At 28.3% G+C, this 16,642-nt stretch overlaps 1 protein-coding gene and 1 long non-coding RNA gene across 4 annotated transcripts in view; one reads left to right on the top strand and one right to left on the bottom strand.

Moving 5' to 3' along the window:
* Window positions 1-2,871: 2,871 nt before the first annotated feature.
* On the bottom strand, window positions 2,872-3,473 carry LOC139426773 (uncharacterized). The gene is made up of 3 exons (XR_011637985.1): window positions 3,384-3,473; window positions 3,132-3,220; window positions 2,872-2,960 (listed from the first exon to the last, which is right to left on the bottom strand). It is a non-coding gene; the product is annotated as an uncharacterized lncRNA (long non-coding RNA).
* Window positions 3,474-5,114: 1,641 nt separating this feature from the next.
* LOC107444761 (carnitine O-palmitoyltransferase 1, liver isoform) overlaps window positions 5,115-16,642 on the top strand; it is a 61,297-nt gene continuing 49,769 nt past the window's right edge. Inside the window, exon 1 of one of the 3 annotated variants that reach the window (XM_043051787.2) lies at window positions 5,115-5,150. In XM_043051787.2, the coding sequence (XP_042907721.2) occupies window positions 5,130-5,150 (21 nt within the window). In that variant the 5' untranslated portion in view covers window positions 5,115-5,129. Of the gene's footprint in view, window positions 5,151-15,082; window positions 15,357-15,794; window positions 15,813-16,642 lie in introns of those variants that run through there. The other 2 variants (XM_016058980.3, XM_071186810.1) reach the window with 2 other exon arrangements.

The raw sequence follows: 16,642 nt of genomic DNA, 5'->3' as shown, positions 1-16,642 counted from the left end.
ATTAAAAAACGATAGCCAATTTACTTTAAAATATCAAGTAAATGTTTTAACTTAAATTAAAGCTAAGAAAATACTTTAGTTCTTTTTATTTCAATTTAAAAATGTCACCGAAATCATTTTTCACTAAATATTATTACTTATACAGTTAACATAACATAGATCTTAAAATATCGCGTTTCATCTAGAAATAAATGAAAAAATGTGATATTGTTCTTTCACCATTGTTTTAATTTTAACAGAATTTTTCAACCCCTAATGAGGCCTAGCTCCCTATGATTTTTTTTTTTNTTTTTTTTTTTTTTTTTTTTTTTTTTTTTTTTTTTTGTTAAATCGAATTAAATTGAAATCAAGCTGATTAGACTAAATGTTTAGAAGTTGTAGCAAGTGTTATGTATAAAACTACGATACATTTTTATGGGTCTCGCAACGCTATTTAGATATCATTTAGAGAAATGGAGTATTCTTTCCCATGTTGTTCTTTTATGATCGTGGACAGAAATAGAAAAAAAAAAGCTCTATGTCTAAATTTAGATATTATGAGGTAGATGTCCTCAACTTGTGGCACGCGGGCCATTGAATAAACCGCGTAACTATTAAAATAAAACCGCGAACGTTATTTTGGTGGACTACCCGTCAGTTGGTTTAAATTAAAACAATAGTTCGACTAATTCAGGCACCAACTAAACGTGCAAAATTCTTGTCTGGTGCTCATAAAATAGAGTGAGGAATTTGTTCACAAAAAAAAAAAAAATTATCACAGAAAGACTGGATTGATTACAAGGAAGAATAGTCATATTATTAAGCTCTGATAAAAATTTTATAAAAATTCTGCTTTATTTAACTACCGTTGAAAAAAATGCATCGCAGAACTTTCAAATATTGGAGTAATTACTATTAGATTACTAATTAAATTACTACTAGAGCTGTGTTTATTTCTTTTTGCTGACCAACTGATGTTTTTTCTTGCTTCTTTGGAAAAAAAAAAGGCTGAAGCCTCCTGTAAAGTTCATTATAGACCAGTGTTTATATAGTAAAATTAAAAGTAAATCCCGTTTTTGGATTCCGAATATTCAAATACAGCACTTTTTTTTCCTACATTTGTACAAGTAAATGATCTTACCTAATTCAGGATTTAAAATCTGAAATTAGTTTCGTTCGAAAGCTACAGATTTTTTTTTAGTTTAGTTTATATTTGTCTGAATTTACAAGTTAATAAAGAACATATAGTATTATATACATGTATGTATACTAATCTACTACTTTGAAAAGAACACTTAGAAACATATCCACCTTAACGCATCGCTTCATAAATTAAAATGCATTATTGCTTTCTTCATACACCACTCCCTACGTAGCAGAGATGGGAAAACACTTAGTATTTATTCGAGTGAATTTTAAAAAAAATCCCGGTTAGGAATATATTATTAAATTGCATAACTGTAACTGAAGCTTGTAGAGAGAAACCGATTGCCGATTTGAAATCAGCGGCGTAAAATAACTAGGATCTATTCAAAAATTTCATGTAAGAAAAAACAAAAGAAAATATGAAAATATTTGTTCCCCAGTGTTATTCACATTGAACAGTTGAGTAAATGAAGATAAGACCTTTGACAAGAACGGAAAAAAGAAGGAATAAAAAAAAACCGAGAAGAACTCAGCTGTTTAGCTGGCACGTGACATTTCAGTCTCATTTTCACTAAATAATTAATGCAAACGATTTTTTTTTTTTTTTCAAGAAAAAAATGCTTCCTCAAATGCTTTTATAAAAAAAACTGTTGTGAAATCGAACAACCTTTATCTTGCGTGACATGAAATTTTCTAACTAATCGTCTACATTTAATTCAGTTTTCTTTTTTTCTTTAGTTTAGTGATGCAGCAAATAAAAGAATTCATCAACATTTGCAACATGAATATATATTAGCATTTGAAGGAAAACTTCTATTCTTTGACATTGGCCAATTTAAAAAATGCTGAATGTAGATGCATCATTGTAGAAAGTGAAATACAGGTTTATTTTTAATTTTAGTGATATATGTCTGAAAACATCATTGTTTTCATCCGTAAAACAATATATAAACATTAAATATCAATGTAATGAATTTTTTAATATAGAGGACCGATTATCCAAACCAAAGTCGATCCGAATAACGAAAAATCCAGATAATTGAATCCGATCTGGATAATTGGACATCTTTAAAAAACGGCTATGAGAATGTTTTTAGGTAACTTAACTTCACACTTTTTCCAGGCTTAGGATTGGGAATTGTTGTAGTGTCTATCATAGCATATTACAAATAAAGTGTTGAAAAGTTTTAATATTTTAAAAATTTGATTTGAAACCAACATCTTTATCAGAAACTACTTGCTTTACCCACATTGAAATTGGGCGGATAGTACTTGAGGGTTTTTTGAAGATCATAAAGGACAAAAGAAGTCATTTTTCGACCCCTTTCAAATATTCTGAAAAAAAAAATTTCCGCAATTTGTTTTATTTTGAAGAAAAAACAATTTTCAATTGTAGTAGTGCCTATTATAGCATATTACAAATGGAGTGTTTAAAAGTTTTAATTTTTTAAAATTTCTTGCATCTTGCATCCTTATTAGAAAATGCTTTCTTACCCACATTGAAATTGGCCAGATAGAACTTGAGGCTCTTTCTAAGATCATTTAGGACAAAAGAATTCAATTTTCGACACCTCTCAAATTTTCTGGAGAAAAAAAATCAGCAATTTTTTTATTTTATTTTGAAGAAAAACATTTGGCAGTTGTAGCAGTGTCTATTATAGCATATAACAAATAGAGTGTTAAAAAGTTTCAATTTTTAAAAATTTTATTAGGAACCTGTATTATAATTAGAAACTACTTGCTTACCCACATTGAAATTGGCCAGATAGGACTTAAGGCTCTTTTGAAGATCATTTAGGACAAAAGAATTCAATTTTCGACACCTCTCAAATTTTCTGGAAAAAAAAAATGAAAAAAAATCAGCAATATTTTTTTTTATTTAGAAGAAAAAAATTGGCAATTGTAGTAGTTCATATTATAGCGTATAACAAATAGAGTGTTTAAAAGTTTTAATTTTTTAAAATTTTATTATGAACCTGCATTATAATTAGAAACTACTTGCTTACCCACATTGAAATTGGCCGGATAGAACTAGAGGCTGTTTTGAAGATCGTTGAGGACAAAAGAAGTCAATTTTCGACCCCTCTCGAATTTTCTGAAAGAAAAATCAGCAATTTTTTTTTTTTTTATTTTGAAGAAAAACATTTGGCAATTGTAGTAGTGTCTATTATAGCATATTACAAATAGAGTGTTTAGAAGTTTTAATTTTTAAAACTTTTATTATGAACCTGCATTATAATTAGAAACTACTTCCTTACCCACATTGAAATTGGCCAGATAGAACTAGAGGCTGTTTTGAAGATCGTTGAGGACAAAAGAAGTCAATTTTCGACCCCTCTCAAATTTTCTGAAAGAAAAAGAAATTCCGCAATTTTATTTTTTTTTAATTTAGAAGAAAAATACCTGGCTTTTGAACGATTCAGATAATTGCACAATCCACTATATCGGCTTTCGGATAATCGGCACTCTATTGTATTAATAAACGCCAGTTATTATTAATAACCGCCGGATTCACTACTTTTACCATCACATTCATACGTGGTAAAAGTTCAATACCACAGCATTTCATAACAGGAAACGAAATTGACTTTATTGCGAGCTTGTCTTTATAAACACATTTATTTAATGTTAAAATAGCAAGGAAAAAGACTAGAAAATTCTAGCGTCTGATGTCATTTATAGCACAGAATATTGATTTCATTAGTTAGCTGTGCCAAGATAAGAGATCAACAAACGGGTACCGCTTAGAAGTGGGCGGCAGGATTTTTAAAAGTAGCAGGAAACTTTTATAAGGAGAAAGATGATTTAGCCGGTGGTCGCCTACGCATGTTTGCTTTTTTAGCATAAGGAGTTTAGATTAAAATAATGAAATAAAGAGAAATTACGTTCATTTTTTGTAATGGATTTTTTTTCTATTTTATCAACATTTAATATTGAATGGAAATCGAAAATGCAATTATGTTGTAGTTTCTAATGATACTAAAACAAACCTAGCTCACCAACCATTGGCCTTTTGTGAGTTAAGCCAGGAAGGTGCACCTTTCGTTTGACCGAAGAGCACAGCTAAAGTGAAAGTAGTTTAGCTAAGAACCTCACAGATAGATAGCAGCATCACTATTCCCGAGGTTACCTACTCAGTTTAGAGGTAGCTCGTATATCGCATGCATAGCTCGTATAACGAGTCGAGGATTGAATTCTGACCCTCCGAATTGTAGTTCGATTCGCTAACTACTGTTCGCTAACTGAGAATATTAAAAAGGGACAATAAATGAAGGTTTGTTAGAAATGTTAATTAAGGGATAAATAAATAAGATATAGGCAAATACCTTAATAACTTTTGTTTTAATATCTTAAAATTTGATTTAACGCATGAAATATAGTTGAAACAATATGTTTTAAAGTGCTTATAAATGCCAAATTGCAAGTCTTGTTTTTAGTTTATTTTAGCATTACATATATATTTTTTTTTAATTCTTTGAAAATGAAATTATTCTAAACAAATACCCTATTACCTAATTTTCCTCTGATTATTTAAGACTTATTCTGTTTTTAAAAAAGTAGGAAGTCAGCAGTAAGGATTAAGTTACTGTTTCACAAATCCGTGGAAGCGTGAAAATGGGATTTCTAAGTACTTTTTTTTTTCAATTATCGAATAACATTTTAAATGCGTTAACCTATGTTTACTTTGCAACGATTATGGCTGTATTTTGTGACAGTGATTTGATTTTACTGTCACTAACTACGAAATAAAGCTTTTAAAAGTCCATACGTTTTTTCTTTTCTTTTTTTTAAACAATTATAGAGAAAATCTTTTACGATGTCTTATTTTAACCATTTTAAGTGTTAGTTAGCCAATACCGAAAATCATCTCCTTGTGTCTTTCAACTTATAAAGTGAAGAAACTCAGCTGAAAGGAATTACGATTTATGCCGTTGTCTCGTTCAACGTTAAGATTACTGCAATATTACAGCTTCATCTACAAATATTTAAAATTTATACAGAAAATGTCCGGTCATAACAAAGAGGTATGTAAAAATCACTATTGGATAATTTTTGCTGTATAAAAAAGGGGAGAGATCATTATTAATTTTCGGCTACGCTACGACATATTGCACAATTTTAAAAAATTACAAAAAAAAAAAAAAAAAAAAAAAAAAAACAAGAAGAAGAATAAAAATATTTTTAGTAATTGTGGATAAAATTTCAGTAAAAAGTACCCTGACTGTAGCATCCGTTAAGTCCATTTTACTATGAAATTAATTTTTACCATAAAATTTTACACCATAGTTTTTTTTAAATTTAAATACCATTATCCGTTTTTATACTTAAATACCATTATTTATATCCATTTTACAGTAAATACTTACTGTAAAAATTACGCTGTATCAGATTTTTTGTTCCGTTAAATTTTGCGGTAAAAAATATTGTCACACAATATACCAGTATTTTTTACCATAAATTTATTTGGAATTTTTTACAGTATAGACAAAAAACTGTTGAGTTATTTTTACGAATGTTTAATTATTCACTTATATGTTTACTAAAAAGAATTGTGTTTACTTATGTTACAAATGTTTCCCTTAGAATATAATAAGTGAACATAAATAACATTGTTCAGTAATTAGTAATTAAATTTAAACGTCGACTTTAATAAGTTAATCCTAAAATATAGCGGAACAAGCTGATAAATATCATAGATATAATAACGAAACAACTCTTTTAGTTTTAAACTCTTTGTTTAGAAAAGAATCAAAGAACGTAATAATAACTGAATAGAATAAGAAAAATAAATATTACAAGTAAATGTCGTTAAATTTTGAATAAATTTTTTTTTACTGAAAACGATTACTTAATGACTTTCATTAATTTTAATGCTGATGGTAACCAAAAATATATGAAACTCAACGAGGAAAAGCTGGATCCCACCATGTGATTTTTCGGCCAATAAAAAGAGACCGATAACAATGGAAAATTGTGTCAGACTATTTAATTAAATTTATTGATCACGTGATAAAACTGTCTGCTTATGATATTAGACAACATTATTTTTATGATACATAGAGAGATTCAATATCAGACTTTGAATTTTTAAAAATCGGTTGCATAGTATTTTTATTACTTTATATACTCTAATGTATCGATAAATATAATGCATGTGCATTTAACATTAAGTTAAATGAGTACAATTGTAAACAAATTACGAATCGATATTTTTGATTTTTCAATTATATTTTTAAATCAGGAGCATTCAAAAAAGTGAATTTTCTCATTGCCTTAGCAGAAAATATTGTCTTAAAATAAATTACAGACGATCCAGTTTCGTTTAATATTTTAAAGATATTACGTCAGTACTATTTGCTAACTTATAACTGAAATCAAAAAAGTTGTTGATTGAGCGTTCTGTAATACTTAAATATTTTTTATTCGTTATGCCAGGTTACCTGAATAATTAACGTGATCGAAGTATCATACAAGGTCATCAGAAACCAAGTCTTTATTATGTTTATAGCTACTCTTTTAAAATGCGTTGCTACAAACCTGGATAATTTAAAATCAACTGTAATTGAAATAAAAAAAAGAAGAAAGTTTTATATTGAAAAGCAAAATCAATGGAGAAATGGCACTAATTCATTGAAAATAAACATAAAAAACACCAATATTATTTTTGACGTCAATGATAATTAATTTTGGTAAAAGTTACTAATTGAAATAAAATAATAAGCTAAGTACTAAAACACAAAATTAATGGGGAAATGTTACTTATTCCTTTAAAGCGTAAAAAAATCGACAAACTTTTGTTGCAGTCAATGGTGCTTAAGTAATTTTAGTAATAGATTCTAATTGAAATATGAATACGTAATAACTAAAGAGCACAATTAATGTTGAAAATGTACTTATTCGTCATGAAGAACCATACCTTCGTGTCGCCATACTTATAATTGACACCAATGAAGCTTAATTTTGGTAATAGGCACCGTACTGTCATCACGGTAATTGATACAGTTTTAATACGTACCAAAATAATCTTATATAAGTACAAAGTATTTTATGAATAAATTTGATTCCGATTACCAGCTGCACCAATGCTGTACATTTTAATGCAAGATTTTTTACAGCCACTCAAGGATATGAGTATAGAAGGAAGTAGTTCTATTGTGGTAAATTTTAAGCATCGTGTGCAACTCGAAGAACAGTATTATGCAGATTATCCTAAAAAACAGATAATCCATATTTTGATAGGATCAACTAATAAGGGAGCAAATAATAATAAATAAAATTAAGAAAACGGAATAATTTTAGTTTCATTATTGGTGTCGGTATTTGTTTTACAGTGCTAGTGGGCTGCCCCCCCCCCTGCTCGCTAACGCTCGCCAACCCCCTAAAATTGCTACGCAATCTTATATGGTTTGCTTCGCTCGCTACTAACTTAGGTACATTGCAAATGCACAAAGTTCTAAGAATTCAAAACAGTAATTCAAATCCATATAACAACTTCTTTTTTTAAAAAAAATTACATCTTTTTAGTAAATACTAAGTCATAATTAATAAATCTGAATTCAAATAAATGACATGTAATTCATTAAACCTATTAGAAATGTGCTATAGTATAAAATCTTAAAATAAAATAACTAAAACTGATATCTCTTTAAAAAGGTTAAAATTTTGGCTATAGTTAAGTCTATTAAAAATTGAAATAAGTGAATTGCAAATAATAAAACAAATAAATTCGTGATATAAATCAAAAATCGTCAAATAAATTCGNTGTGAATGAAAAGAGAGTTTTACAGTTTGTGTTTCAAAACTTACGAATTTAGAGCTAAGTATTGGATATTTATTTATAAAGACTGCAGAAGTGCTTCGGGCTTCGAGAAAATCGGTGAAACGACGAGTAAAAATCCGTGTAGTGTAAACTGAAGTTAAAATTACTATACGTAAGTTTTATTATTTTTTGCATATTTTATTACCTAATACAGGACTTGACAAATGTGAAGTGCCGTTTTATTATTCAATTACTTACATATTTTATTTAATTTCAACGTTATCAAATATTATTAGTTTGGATGTTTATTATTAAGCAGGAAATTCAATATGTTTGAGCTGCTAAGGTGAAAATTTCATTTCTGTTTTAAACCGAAAGATTATTTTTTTCAGGAACAAAATGTCGGAGGTACCAGCAAAGAAAAAACACCAAAGTGGTTCAGAAAAACGTAAAAAGCGGCAAGAGCAACAAAATAAGCTTAATGAACAATTGAAGAAGACACAAAACCTTTTCAAACTCGGATTTAGTCGCGAATCAAACGAAAAAATATATTAGGAAGTTAGAAGACGGTAGGGGTGGGGGCCCGAGACGAGCATTGCCTAGGGGCCGCGACATGCGTAAGCCGGCCCTGCTTATAACTGACACCAATGAAGCTTAATTTTGGTAATAGGCACTGTATTGTCATCACGGTAATTGATACAGTTTTATTAGGCACCAAAATAATATTATATAGGTACAAAATAATTTATGAATAAATTTGATGCCGATTACAGCTGCACCAATGCTGTACATTTTAATGTAAGTTTTTTTACGGCCGCTCAAGGATATATGTATAGAAGGAAGTAGTTCTATTGTGGTAAATTTTAAACATCGTGAGCAGCTCGAAGAACAGTATTATGCAGATTATCCTAAATAGCAGCTGATCCATATTTTGATAGGATGAACCAATAAGGCAGCAAAAAATAATAAATTAAAAAAACGGAATTATTTTAGTTTTATTATTTGTGTCGGTATTTGTTTTACAGTATTGTGCGCGATGTTGTATGTAGTGTTGTTCAGTTCTGATTTATTAATACTTGTTTTTTCACCAGGTACGAAGAACGGTATTCAGCTGGTAATAAAATGAATAATTTGTGAGTGTGTTTGTATACCGGATTGTGAGTTTACCGTTAAGCTATAAGAATACGACATTCAACTTGAAGCTAAATGAGTACAATTGTAAACAAAATACAAAACCCGATTTTTGAATTTTTAATTATATTATTTATGCTGAGATGTTTAAAAAAGAGAATTTTCTTATTGTCTAAGCGGAAGACATTGTTTTAAAACAGTTAATACACGATTTAGTTACGTATAATATTTTAAAGTGTGCAGTACGCAAAATTAAAAACGGGCCACATTGAATAGTAACTTTTGATCTAATGATCGGATTTTTACGTTCTAGGACTCAATCTAAATGATTCGAGGGGGAGACCTTAAATATTCTAATTAATTAGTGCAGACGATATTTTAACCACTTCCCTTGCCAATTTGTTCGGAAAAAAAATCAACAAATTTTTTTATTTTATTAATAAATACTAGGAACTAAAACAAAACATAATACACAAGTTTTAAGTTGAAATTTCAATTTTTTTATGTGCGTAAAAACATTTAATTTACCATCAGCTTAATATCCCGAGTAGTCTCGGGCAAATGGAAAAAGTAACATATAAGTCTTTGTAAGATTGTTTGTTTTAAAATTAGAGACAACACAAAGTGATATTTTCCAAACGCCAGTGAAATTATATGCAATATGTATACATATATATATATATATTAAAAATTTCTTCAAATTTAAAGTCTTCAAAATAATCTAAAATGTTTTTTGTACACTTCTTTAGTTACATTTATTAATATCTTACAGACAGCAGTGTAGTTTATTGACATTTGCTCGAGAAAAAAAATAAAATAGAAATTCACCAAATCTTGTATGCCAGGAAAATGACATATTAGTTTAGAAGTTTAAAAAACAGTCATTTTACTCAACTTAAGTAACTCAACTTAGGCCTTTATGTTAGATGGACCATTAATTGCTTAAATTAATTCTTTTTATCCACTGTAGAAAGAATCAAAAAAATTTTTGTTGCTGATATGTACAGAATAAAATTGTGTATAATAATCAATCATTAAATAAATAACTTTGATTGCATTCAACCATATTACAATCATACATAAACTTGGTATTAGGTTTATATTTGCTTTTCCTCCTAACAGTAATAACAGTTAAAAAAAAATTCTGGCAACACTTCAATGTCGTGGAATTCATAAACCAGGAAAATGACAGCCTGGATAATGATAAATTCGTCATTTTATAGCATATAACTTGACTTTAATTTAATATTTTGGCCTAAGACGTTTACATTCTGCAGAAAACAACAGGATTTCTTAAAATAACTCAGATAAATCTATGTATAGTTTATGTTATTAATGATTTCAAGAAGCCAGGAAAATGACAACACAAAAACCTACACATCTTGAAAAATTTTTTGAAATAGATTTTGAACCAGAAAATTGGTTCTTTATTCATGCAACAAGACACATTCATATAGGAGGGTATCTAATCAATCTATTAACATAAGTTATTGATTGCTGGCTCTATCTATTTTAGTTATAAACCACTAAATAAAAGTAGCCAGGAAAATGACAGATTTTCTTGGGACAAACAAATTCTGGACAGAAAAAATTATTTCAAACGAAGTTTTTGTAAACAATACCCTCTGCGTTTATCCTAGAAATGCTTACACCGGTTGAGATAAAAAAAGTTAGATATTGAAAAATTTATGGGAAGTTTTGAAGCTAGTTATTATTGGAAATATTGTTTAAGACATGCCAGGAAAATGACATTTTGAAGTTCAATTAAATTTTTCTATTATACAAAACAGTCAATGCTAGTGCAAAGTCATTTTAGAATGCTAACAGCAGTGCAATTTGTAAATTGTTTTTTTAAAAAAAGTTCTTTTAGTATATAGCAGGGGTTTCCAACTGGTGGCCCGGGGGCCGCATCCGGCCCGCGAACTTAACTATATTAGTTATAATTTTTTTGCGGACAATTTTCGTAAAGAATCAATAATCAGAATGGGTTTAAAGTACTTTTCTCGTTAATAAAAACCTAATTTCTTCGTATCTGTGAAATTTAGCATACCCACGGTGAAAAAAAAATTTATTTCTCAGGTTTTGCACCCAGGAAAATATTTATTCAAATGCAAAAATAATCGTATATGTAGCTCCATTTTATTCCATTTTTTTGTATTTTGTGAATATAATTTAGCATGTACGTATCAGAAATTTTCTCGAAGAAATTATCCGATTTAACTTTCTGAAACCACTCACTCATTTTGGACGAAAATATTTACACACACATTTGTAAATTTTAAATGTAAATATCTATTCTGTGGTGGTTGTAGCAGACAAATCTCAATTTTCTCATTGAATATTTTGTGTGATACTATGCAAGTTTTAATACCAACCTTTTTAAAGTTTTATATCTTTGCAATTAGATTTCTGTTGCACATTATTTGTTTAATACATAGGTGCACATTAAAGTTATTATAGCCCGAATTTTTATTATTTATTTAATATTTTTAAAAATATTATTAATAACAATTAAATATTTTTAGAAATCTACTTCTTATTTTAATTTGTAATTCAATACTTTTATTTTGTACAACTTATTAAAAATCTGACAGTAATATTTAATGTTCTTTCAAACATAAAAAACTCCTTCATAAAATTCTGATAAAGTTGTGGCCTGCCATTTGATTTGTGTTTTTAATTGTGGCCCGCGGCCTCATGTAAGTTGGAAACCCCTGGTATATAGTATTAGATCTTGGAACAAGGGACAGTGAATTGTCATATTTCGTGAGAATCACCCATATATATTTCAGCAATATTATTCATTATTTTCTTCCGCCGAGTAAAAACGTAATAAAACAAAACGTACTGACAAATTCTGCTATGCCCGAGTTTTCTCGGGATAATAAATATGGTCAATCTGTACATACCCGAGTTAACTCGGGATAATCAGGGAAGATGTTAAGTTACGAAATCAAACGTAAAAACATACTTCCTCTGATTAAACAAACCTTTTTTCCAACAAATTCGGATTTCCGACAACCAAATAATAGGGGGTGGCCGCAAACTGGGAAATATGGTCCCCATAGTTAGGTTAGGAAGGAGGTCCAAAGTTTGGACTCCTTAATGTTAATTTAACCTGTTACGTATTTCATCATATCTCGAGAATTTTTTAAGCAAAGTGAAAATTTTTTGACAAAGTTATATAAGTCATACATCCTAGACAATTCCATGAGAAATATAACTTTTAGCAAATATTTATCATTTTTTATTATTTATTTAATAATAGTCAAGTATTTTGAATTGCAAGGTATACATTTTTTACACCGTTTTAAAGAATGTAAACTTAAATAGCAAATTACAAATTTGAGTGAAATCGATCGAATTGTTCCTGAGAAATCGAATTTTAAAGAAGTCGTATTTTTAGAATTTGATTTCTCAGGAATTATTCTACCAATTGCGCATAAATTTTGTATTTTGCAATGCAAAATTACATCCTTAAAAATAAAGTATTTTTATACCTTGCATTTAAATTTTTTTTTGACTATTATTAAATAAAGTAATAACAAGGGATAAATATTTACTAAAAGTTATATTTTGCACGGAATTATCTTTGGTTAAACAATTTTCATAATTGTGTGCAAAAGTTTTTTAATTAACTTAAAAAGTTCTCGAGATATGGCGAAATATGCAAACAATGACATAATTGTGTGCAAACAATTTTCATAATTGTGTGCAAAAGTTTTTTAATTAACTTAAAAAGTTCTCGAGATATGGCGAAATATGCAAACAATGAAATTATACTGGTCCAAACTTTTGCCCTCTCTTTTGACAAAACTATGGAGACCATATTTCCCGGATAACGGCTACCCCATATATTTTGAGGGTCAGAAATCTGAAAACGTTTTTGTGTGTGATTTCGAAACTTAAAATATCGTCTGCACTAATTAATATAAGCATATTTCAGGTCACCTCATTAAATCTTTCGGATTGAGTTCTAGAACGTGAAGATTGGATCATTAGATCAAAAGTTATTCAGAATAGTCTGTTTTTTATTTTACGTACTGTACATCAGTGATATTTGTTAGCTTATAAATCTGATCAAAAAAGTTGTTTATTGAGCGTCCTGTAATCCCTAATTTTTTTTTATTCGTTATGCCAGAGGTTACCTGAATGACCAGCGTGATCGTGGGAGCATAGGCGGAGTATGTCACAAAATTAGAATTTCTGAGGTTATCTGAACCTATGTATTTATTTATTTTGTTTAAAACTATAAAACTAAATAATTTGAAATAAATGGTGATTGAAATAAAATAAAATAAATGATAATTGAAACAAAATAATTGATAAGTGAAATAAAATAAAACAAATTTTTAATTGAAAAGGAAGAACAATGGAGAAATGGAAATTAATTCCTTGAGGATAAACATGAAATTTTTTTTATTATTAATTCCAATAATAATTAATTTTGGTAAAAGGTAATAATTGAAATAAAAATAAGCATGGAACTAAAAAGCAAAATTGATGGAGAAAATGTATAGTGAGCCAAATAAAATAAAAAATAAAAAAGAAGACCATATTGAATAACTTTGGATTTAATGATCGGATCTGCACGTTCTTCGGAGTAGGTGACTTAAAATATGCTTATTATTTAGTGCAGACGATATTTTAAGTTACGAAATCAGGCACAAAAACGTATTTTTTCTGAATAAACATATCTTTTTTTAAGACGAATTCGGATTTTGACCCCCAAAATATAGGAGGCAACCGCTATCTGGGATATATGGTCCCCATAGTTTGATCAGGAGAGCGATCTAAAGTAAGGAGGCACCAATGTTAATTTTATTTTTTGAGTATTTTGCTACGTATCGAGACTATTTAAGCGGAGTGAAAATTTTTTGCATACAATTACAAAATTCGTTTATCCATAGATAATTCCACGCAAAAAATAAATTTTAGTAAATATTTACTATTTTTTATTATTTTATTTTATAACAGTCTGCAAACTTTTGAATTGTAAGGTATATAAATTTTTGCATAATTTTAAAGTATCTAATTTTATATGCCAAAATGCAAAATTTGAACGAAATCGGTTAAATAGTTCCTGAGAAATCGTATTTGAAATATACGACTTTTTTAAACTTCGATTTCTCAGGAGCTATTCAACCGATTTCGCTAGTCTAGTTATAAATTAAATCTAATTACTTATCACGACCCTACAAAAATTACGCAAAATTACTTTCAGATAATTACTTTTTGAAACAGCGAAAGAAAAGCGATTTGAAGACCTAATGAAAGAAAAAATTATTTTTTTTAGTGAAAATATAATAATTTACAAATTATTTATATATTGTAATAGTATAAACATTTGCGACTGTAAGAAATTAAAAATTCTTTGAATATTAAAATTTAATCAAGTTGAATAAACGTATGAATGAAATCCAATTCCCCTTCCCCAACGCACCACCCTTTGCTCGGCCTAACAAAAAGTATACAAAATGTCTTCAAGATAATGACTTTTTAAAATAGCGAAAGAAAAGAGATATAAAGGGGAAAATTTTTTCGCTCCACTGAACATATAATAATTTGCAAATTATATATTTTATCGTTGTAAGTAGTCTAAATATAAAACGATAAAATATCAACGATAAAATATCAAAAATTCTTTAAATTTTCATCAACTTGAATAAACCTATAAATTAAATCCAGTTCACCACCCCCTAAGTACGGCCCTGCAAAAATTACTTTCAAATAATTACATTTTAAAATAGTGGAAGAAAAGTAACTTTGAAAGAGGTTAAAAGGGAAAAATTCTTTCTTTCGGTGAACTGACCCATTTCAAATTTCAATACTTGTCAGGACAGGTAAGCGTGGATGGGGGGGAATAGAGTCAAGGACAACGAAAATCAAGGTCAAACTGTAAGGGATTCATTTTGCACAAAGATTTTCAAGCCATTTTAGTTACGTCTTCTGCCGTGCCTCCAAATTCTTCCCTCAATCCGCCAATCAAAATCATCCCCTCGAAAAAGATAGTAAACTACAAATATTGCAACACAGCTGTTTATCATTCTCTGAAAGGCTCGGCTGTTTCGAGCATGCGCAGTGGGTCTTGTTTTTTAATCAAGACCCACACAAATCATTTGACTATGTGATATGAGAAAGTAAAGACTGAAATCATTTCTGAAATTTGGATTAAGAAGCTGTGAACGTTTATATGTTCTGGAATATTTGAGTTACGATTAATATTTATGCAAATTAATAAACTATTTTGATCATTCCAAGACTGTAGTTTCTGTTCATTTATGTGTGACACATGAGATAGGACTTGAATATTATCTTAAATTTTTATTCCGCAGTTTCGGTAAGTCATTTATTTCTTTTTTTTAAATGCGTTTTTTTTTAAAAATCTGATGTATACTTAAACGCATTTTTAAAGTTTATCTGGTTACTGTGCAATAATGTAATTTTTTTCTGCACTCAATTTTTGTATATACTTCATATTTTTTTGTAAATTAATTAAGAATTTTTTTTAAAAATTTTAATAAGAAAACGACGAATGACTTTTACTATATTACAATAGTTAAAAGTTACTTTTAAAAGTTAAACTTATGATAGATCTAACTTGAAAAGATCAAAACTTCAATCAATTCATCAGTTTGTTAATATCAATCGTTTAATTTGACGGAAAAATAGACATTATTGTGTCTGAAGCTGTAACTAGCAAAACAAAACTAGTTGACCTTCATTTATAAATCGGCGAACATTTTATTCTTTCGAAAAGCTGTATTTCAAAATCTGAACTACTGTGTTGTTTAATGTACATATTTTATGTTTATTATATTATAGTCTACTTAAACTACTCGGTTATAAAATTTCAGTTATAAAATTGAATAAACAGAAAAGTGTATTGAGTGAGAAAATTGAATGTCAGTTTTGTCATATAAATGCTTGCTCGATTATTTACGTTTTTGGATAAATATTTAAGGCACTAAACTTTCTGAGGATATTGTGTATTGTAACACGATCCCTATTATAAAAGTCAAATGTTAATCTTTTTATAAGATAACATAAATATTTAATTGCATTTTATTCTAGAACATTTCTTATTTGTTCAGAAGTTCATTCTGAATTCAAAATGCAAAAATATTAATGAAGATAATCAGTTTTAAAAGTAATTTTGATAAATCATGCACTTTAGAGGATATGTAAACAGTTACAGGTTAAGTTAACTAAATGAATTCAGGTTTATATTTCAATAATTTTTCTTATTTAAAAGGAATATTTTAGAATTATTTATTTCTAAGTATATCTTCAATACTTGCAATACTTACTAATTTTTTTTTTGAAGATTCGTATAGCGAAAGTTATATTTTAATATTCATTTTTATATTTATGTTTACAAATTTAAAATGTTAAGTATCACTACATATTTATAAATTAAAGATATGTATAGAAGCATAATAGTTTTATGAAGAAAGTGTCCATACTTTTTTTTTTTAAAACTACAATTGATTATTTATTTATAATTTCACCACCATTAGAGAAAATCATTGTTAGAAAGAATAAAAATTGGAAAGTGTGTGCACATTATTCTTTTAAAATGTTCTTAAGTTAACACTATTTGTTGCAAGTAATTCTATTTCTACA

This window comes from Parasteatoda tepidariorum, chromosome 10 (assembly GCF_043381705.1).
Source record: "Parasteatoda tepidariorum isolate YZ-2023 chromosome 10, CAS_Ptep_4.0, whole genome shotgun sequence".
Lineage (NCBI taxonomy): Eukaryota > Metazoa > Arthropoda > Arachnida > Araneae > Theridiidae > Parasteatoda > Parasteatoda tepidariorum.
Note: the sequence above shows the minus strand (reverse complement) of the source record. Positions and strands in the feature narration are given on the sequence as shown.